The sequence below is a fragment of the Nelusetta ayraudi genome, unplaced genomic scaffold (genome assembly GCF_046127955.1).
Source record: "Nelusetta ayraudi isolate G7.1 ecotype Tasmania unplaced genomic scaffold, CSIRO-AGI_Nayr_v1 ptg000026l, whole genome shotgun sequence".
Classification (NCBI taxonomy): Eukaryota; Metazoa; Chordata; class Actinopteri; order Tetraodontiformes; family Monacanthidae; genus Nelusetta; species Nelusetta ayraudi.
The window spans coordinates 1,761,874-1,769,039 of NW_027466076.1; the positions used below are offsets into that span (position 1 = coordinate 1,761,874).

The 7,166-nt window shown below is 44.8% G+C and overlaps 1 protein-coding gene across 2 annotated transcripts; it reads left to right on the forward strand.

Moving 5' to 3' along the window:
* The first annotated feature begins 595 nt into the window (after positions 1-595).
* Positions 596-6,724, forward strand: LOC142890095 (ethanolamine kinase 1-like). Of its 2 annotated transcripts, XM_076028895.1 has the most exons (8): positions 602-1,030; positions 1,598-1,860; positions 2,257-2,403; positions 3,601-3,749; positions 4,072-4,155; positions 4,533-4,693; positions 5,319-5,392; positions 6,612-6,724. In XM_076028895.1, the coding sequence occupies exons 1-8, from the start codon at positions 890-892 to the stop codon at positions 6,676-6,678; spliced, it is 1,086 nt and encodes a 361-aa protein (XP_075885010.1). In that variant the 5' UTR covers positions 602-889; the 3' UTR covers positions 6,679-6,724. The 2 variants fall into 2 exon arrangements, with proteins under 2 accessions (XP_075885011.1, XP_075885010.1); XM_076028896.1 differs by lacking the exons at positions 5,319-5,392; positions 6,612-6,724 and having other exon boundaries at positions 596-1,030; positions 4,335-4,674.
* Positions 6,725-7,166: the final 442 nt, after the last annotated feature.

Consider the following 7,166-nt stretch of genomic DNA (forward strand, 5'->3'; position numbering starts at 1 on the left):
CAACAACAAAAAAAAAGGCATAAAAACAAATCACACACATCAACATCACACGAGTCTCTCCGACCTGATTTCCATCCACTGCTGATTCTTGAAAGACTTTTTAATGGACCGTTGTATCTCTCTGCTCTCTGGACCTTTGATGACGAGACCTCCGCTAAGGCTCTACTTAAGTTCATTTTGGTCTTAAAGCTGTGAGTTGTGGATGATCACCGCAGTTGTGACTTTTAGCCGATTACAGTAACGATGCAAAATGGTAAACATTGGCCAACGTCTAAATAATGCAGCCGGCTGCTCTCGTGTTTATCAACCTGATTCTGTATTTACTCGGCGGTTGTGTTGAGACGAGCATCAAGAGCCTCGTTTACATCCGACGGCTTGTCGTCACTGAGGACGTGAAGACTTTGTTGTTTTTCAGTGTGATCTGGCAACCGAGACGAAGAATGTAGAGAAACTGTAGAAAAATAAAAACACTTCAGAATTTTTTTCCCTTTGTTTTTTACATTTTAATTTTTATTGATGTAGTTTTGTTTAGGAGTCAGTGCTTCTGTTCTGAAATGATAAATACATTTACGGATTTTGTACAAACTTCCTTTCCTTTCCTTTGTGGTTTTATTTTGCAGTCACAGGTTTGTGTGTTTGATGTCATGTTGCTCTGTACCTGCCTCGGCCTGATGTTGATTTCTAACCTTTTGCCCCAGCCGGCCAAACGCGGCCATGGTTAATAAGTAAACGCTGCTGCCGCACTGCTGGAGATGCTCATTGGATGTTGGGCCCCTGATAAGAACTTCAGACTGCAGCAGCGGCCTGTCTTGACAGAACCAGGCAGAGAAAACAAACTCTGTTGGCCACCTTAAAGGAACTTTTCTCCCTTTAAATCTCCAAGTCAAACATGGACAACGTGTCTGAGACTTCCTGGAAGCAGCTTCCTCATGTTGACGTCCGCATTAACGAGGTTGAGCCACGTCAAGGAGTTCTGGATCTGGTGAGAAGACTCCGCCCCCAGTGGAAGCTGCAGGACGTGCAGATGAAGGCGAGTTCTGTGACGTTTGCAGTTTGGATCCTTCAGATTTTGGATTTTATCTTTTATGATCTGAGTGTTATTGTGTTTTACACATCTTGAGGAAATTTATCTTTGTTTTTGTCTGGCAGTGAAAAGACATAAAAGGCTTTAAGTTAATGAGACACAAGTCATCTCAACACATTTTCATATTCACAAACATAAAGCATAGTAGACTGTGTACTAACTACTTAAATAAAGAAATGCACAACTTACTTACAATCAACACAGGGATTCAAACCTACAGCTAATTAAAACTTCAGACCTCTTCCTTCCTCTTGACCCCTCCTCTTCCTCTTCCTTTCTTTTGTAGTTTTTCAATTTTGGATCAATAAAGTATATCTATCTATCTATCTATCTATCTATCTATCTATCTATCTATTTCCTCTTCCTCTTCATCTGAGCTCAATCATCCCTGAATGAGGCACTGAATTCTGGTTGCAGAAAGACTCTAATTCTCTAATTCAATAATGTAGCCTTAGCGTTAGCATGCATATCTTTGAAGCGGGGGCTTCATCCAACTCTTCCTTTTGATTCCAGAGGTTCACAGATGGAATCACCAACCAGCTGATCGGCTGTTTCGTGGGGTCTCTGCAGGACCCCGGTGTGATTCTGGTGCGGCTCTACGGCCAGATGACGGAGCTCTTCGTCGACAGGGAACGTGAGCTGGAGATTTTTAAACTGTTCCACAGTCACGGCTGTGGCCCCGAGATCTACTGCAGCTTCCAGAATGGAATCTGCTACCAATTTGTTCGAGGGGAGGTTCTGGATGACCTGCGACTCCATCAGCCTGCCATCTACAGGTCACCGCTTGTAACGTCAGGTTGCGCCAACTATCAGAACAAAAACATTTATATCAGGCTTCCTTTATTTTACCACCCTGAGGTTTCTCTCTCTCTCACACACACACAGACACACACACACCACCACCTCCACCACCAACCATTTATTTGGCGGAATGAATCTTCTAAGTAATCGATTTTCAGAAGATCGGAACTTCGTCGACAATTTTGATCTTTGCCGTCGTTTTAGCAAACATTGAGCAAATAAAAGCTCAACATTTGTCAAATGAGTCATGTCTCTCACCTGAAGACGTCACAGCTAGACAAGACACTGAAGCAACAAAGTCCATGATTTGTTCCTTCAGTGGAGATGAGCAGTGGGTTCACTGGTCAATAAGAAGATGTCTCCCCCTGCAGGCTGATTGCAGCAGAACTCGGGAGGATCCACTCCATCAAGCCCAGAGGTGGAGGACCTGTCCAGCCGTGTCTCTGGAGCAAGATGTCCCACTTCCTGTCGCTGCTGCAGGAGAACATCTGCTCAGGGCAGCAGCAGCAGGGCAGAAGGTACGACTGGAAATCAGCACCGACTGTTTGCTGGCTAACTGGCTAGCTTAGCATTAGCAGTAGCTCTTTTTGTGTCGTGTAACAAGGACAGAGGACAGAAGGTCATCACCACCTGCTGGTCAGGTGCAAGTTTTCACTTCACGCTCTCCAATCTCTGTTTGGCCTCTGGCCTGTGGCCGTGGCCTCCGCTTTTATCTTCCATCAGGTCACAGGTTGAGAGGTCGGGGGGGGCTTATCACTCAAACACTTATGTCTTGTTATTATAATGTGTGTGTGTGTGTGTGTGTGTGTGTGTGTGTGTGTGTGTGTGTGTGTGTGTGTGTGCAGGTTCACACATGGTCCCAGTCTTTTGTATCAGTCGACTGATGTCCTGTGTCATAAACAAAACTTTTATTGGATGTTCCTGTGAGTCGTCGCAGCTTCATACTGCAAAGTGTGTTTAGCGCTGCAACGTGTGTTTGTTCCCCTTCAGATAAATAGCTGCTGTTTACTGGAGGATGGGCGGATGCTCCCACTGCTGTTCTTCCAGGTGCATTTAGGGCCGATGAGTCGACGTTGACTGGCGAGGAAATGGGAGGAAAGAAAACACAACATCTCCAAGCGACTCGCTGTAGTTTACAAACACGCTGCTCCTGTAGGAAAGTGTGGAATTCCAGAGAGAAGCTCCTCCAACCCCTCGAGCCTCTCTGAAGGCCAAGAACTTATGATGCTACCCAAAAATGTTCATAGTCCAGAGGATCTCTGATGTAGATGTAGTAGATACATATTTGATCTCTGGGTCTTCCATGCAGCTCTTGACTAGATGTTGTGAATCCAAATGTCACGCTAATATTCTTCAATGCTTGTGTCCCTAATATCACACATTTCACATTTTATTTGAAATGGGAAGATTTTCTTCCTTAGTGTCACCAACAGCTGGTCATCTTGCTGTTTTTGTCTTGATATTCTGCGCCATCTCAGGTTCAAGCCCTAAAGTGGTTGAGAGTCACGACTTAACATTAATGACATCACTTACTGTCTCTGCCATCTTTACATCGTATCCACAAAGGTTTTTGCGTTAACGATATGCAGGCGCAAAAACGTCCAGAAATGCGGCACCCGACGAATCAGAAGCGCAAACTGCGCTCTGGCAACCCTGCCGCATTTTGCCTTTGTCTTCTGCACCGTCACTCTGTTTCTTTTTTGGACTTTCCACAGCGCTGCAGAACTCTGCTGGCTTCCCAGCATCCACACTTTGGCAGCGGAGATGGAGGAGCTAAAGACACACCTGTTGCAACTTGACTCGCCCACCGTCCTTTGCCACAACGATCTTCTGACAAAAAACATCATCTACAATCACAGTGAGGGTGAGGAGCAGCAGCAGCAAACACACAGAACGCTGACATGTCAGGAGCACCAACAGCACGGAGGAACCTCTGTCACATGGCTGTCAATCTGGAAGACCTTTTTCCAAAATTGGGCGACTTTAGGATCCGCAGAAAAATATTTCAAGATTTCAGTTTCAATAAAAGGCAGTAGACTCACCATAAAAGAACTGATCCTGTACAGAAGCAAGCTAGCGCTGTTTGTCATGACGCAAATGGGAATTCTTGTTTTCGTTGTTTTTTACCACCAGATTTTATCACCAAAAAAAACTCTTTGACAGTTTATCCTCTGTTCCACCACCAGGGGGCGTGAAGTTCATCGACTATGAGTATGCTGATTACAACTACCAGGCCTTCGATATCGGAAATCACTTCAATGAGTTTGCAGGTCGGAAGTCTCATGTTGAAAAACCAGTAACTTTGTTTTGGTCCCGTTTCATTTTCATTTCTCTGCAACAAGTCAAATTCATTTCTTTTTCCACTGGTATGCAGTGACTTTGGCCGACTCAGCATGCTGTGCCCTGCTGGAAAAAGATACAATTTAACACAAATTTGTCATTTGCCCAGTGTTTCCTCCTAGTGTTCCCAGTGTCACCAGTGAGAAAAGTCCACCCATCATTTCTGCTGCTACACTCTTCAAACACTCTAGAAATCAGCCCTGAAGTCTGAAGCACACTCTGAAGCACAGATTATTTTTCCAAGTTTAATTTCACAATGAACTCTTGATGAACCCCATCTCCAGCAACGTCTCTGCGACCCTGACAGGTGTGAGTGAGGTGGACTACAGCCGCTACCCTGGACTGGAGCTGCAGAGGGACTGGTTGCAGGTTTACCTCCAGAGCTACAGGCGCAGCTCCGGACGAGACGCCGCCGTCACTGATGCAGACGTTTTTCAGCTGTATGTCCAAGTCTGCAAATTCTCTCTGGTAAGTCTGGCTTGGCACTGAGCTTCTTCCGCTTGGCAGCTATCTTCACATCAGGACTCTGGTGCCTTTCAGGTTTCCTAACAGAGCAAAAAACATATTTAACACAGCCAGCAGACGCAACAAACAGGGTAACAGGGTCCTGGATTAGCAGGTGGGAGATGGTGTCTAAGCTGGTGGAGGTGGAGGAGGATGAGGATGGTGAGAGGTCTAGAGATCATTGCCGATCTCCTCCAGTGGCCAACACCCTTAACCTAACCCTCTATGAAGGTCTGTCACCAGAAAATGAGGCGAAAACCACACAGAGCCTCTTAAGGCCTTGATCCACCTACAACTGGATCATCCCATCAAAGTCTGATTATATCAGCAGTCAGTCAGTCAGTCAGTCAGTCAGTCAGTCAACCAGTCAGTGGCCCAGCATCCAGATTTACTGCACTGATGTAGATCTGCTGTCAGTTCTGGAGGTAAGAGGTCAGGGGGTCTTCCAGTTCTTCCAGTCAGTGGAATCCTAGTTTGGTTTAGACAGCGGCAACGTCACTTGGTGTCTATCTGCACCTTGGCACTCCAGCAACTCTTGTGGCAGCAAAACCGGAGAGTGACGAAAAACTGTCCTTGTTTCCTCCTCCAGGCCTCCAGCTTCTTCTGGGCTCTGTGGGCCATTTTACAGTGGCGCTTCTCCTCCATTGACTTTGACTTCAAAAGGTTGGTGCACACTCTGTTTCTGGGGTTAGCCTGTTGTTTGAAGCCATCAGTCAGAGTTAAAACCAAAACCCACAGAGTGCAGTGGTTCCTGGCCAACTCCAAACCAGCAGCAGGAATTATAGATAAAAATAACGAAAGAATAAATAATAAGAATATGGATATAAAAAAAACAACATTTTGACTTTTCATTAGTTTATAACTAGAAGGGTTTAATTGCCCAGTATCAAGACACATGTGAATTATTGTTGGGGAGAGGATCTAAACAACACACCTTCCCCAGTGTGAGAGTTAGCCATGGCTACATAGGTAGCTCAGCACCAGCAGGATGAAGGTGGAGGTCTGAGGCTGGAATTCTTCAGGATATACATTCCAGCATTCGTTGTTGTTGCTGCTGTGTAAGAACTCACTTAATTGGATTTTGATGGCTACTGTGATGGACACAGTCAGAAACATACAGCCACTTGTCACACTGCAGGTCTGCAGGTAATAGAAAAGCAACAAAACACAAAGTTTCCACTCTGAGATGCAGCAAGCAGCAGTGGCAAATGTCACAAGAAGTATTTTCACAACAATAGTAATAATAATAGTACATTTTATTTGTGGGTGCCTGTCTTGACACCCAACATCAAAATAGATATAAAATGCAGAAACGCAATAAAAACACAAATACAATTTAGAAAACAAACAAACAAAAGGTGTGTTACAGGGAGTAGGATATTTTGAAAATGTATGTTGTGAGGTGAGACTTAAAGTTAGCATTGGAGTCAGTGCGTACGAGTAGTGTGAGTAAATTCAATGGAAGGGAAAAAGAAGGGGTGGGAAACAGAGCAGCAGGGTGGGACATAGAGAGCGAGGTGGGACTTATAGATGTAGCAAATTCAGGTTATGGAGGGTTTGAAATCACAGAAGGAGCTTGTATTGTATAAGCTGACAGGGAGCCAGTGGAGTTGAGTGAGGACTGGTGCAACGTGATCCGAGGATTTAGTTCGGGTGAGGAAGATGTTGACGGATTAATGACAATGTTGCTTGTTTGTGGAGTCCTTTTAGACTCCACAAACAAGAAACTCCGTCTCAACAGTTTAATTTCTCCCACTTGACGAGGTTGGACTCTCAAGCGGCTATCGTCACTCTGACCCTAAAACTGACTCATGATACCGTATCGCCTGCTACCAGACTGCTCCTTATTCCGACTGTGATGTATCTCCTGTTGTGTGCTCAGGTACGCCTTGGCACGACTCAACTTCTACTTTGAGAAGAAAGAGCAATACTTGGAACTGGCGGCGTAGAAGCTGGATCATCTTTCACTGGGAAGAAATAAAGTCCTCAAACAAACTCACCGCTGTCAACGAATCAGTCAGAATGCGAATAAATCAGAATCAAGCAGATCTTTTTTACTATTTTGGCCAAATCATATCACAGCATTTAGGCTGTTTCAAGGTGCTTCCCAACCAAGGAAGAGCAGTGGCAAGAAACCTCCGGCAGACCTCGCCTCTGAAGGTCGGAGTCATCTGCTTTGACCAGTTGGGGTGAAGAGGGAACACAACAAAGACAGGGAGAGACAGGGACCAGGGTGAGTCTTAGTGGGAAAACATACCACCATCTACAAAGGGATTACTGTGTGGATATCTATCTAAATATCTATGTATATACACACACATACTATACATATATGCATACATATATGTGTGTATATGTATATGTATATGTGTATATATCTATATCTATACATTCATTCATTCATTTTCCATACCCGCTTATGTCTGTCTCTGTCTCT

What these genes read in the sequence shown, in the direction of transcription:
- LOC142890095 (XM_076028895.1), top strand. Translation starts at nt 890, where the DNA reads ATGGACAACGTGTCTGAGACTTCCTGGAAGCAGCTTCCTCATGTTGAC. An exon ending in TGCAGGACGTGCAGATGAAG is followed by an intron (nt 1,031 to 1,597) that starts GCGAGTTCTGTG and finishes TTTTGATTCCAG; the next exon opens with AGGTTCACAGATGGAATCAC. An exon ending in TCACTTCAATGAGTTTGCAG is followed by an intron (nt 4,156 to 4,532) that starts GTCGGAAGTCTC and finishes CGACCCTGACAG; the next exon opens with GTGTGAGTGAGGTGGACTAC.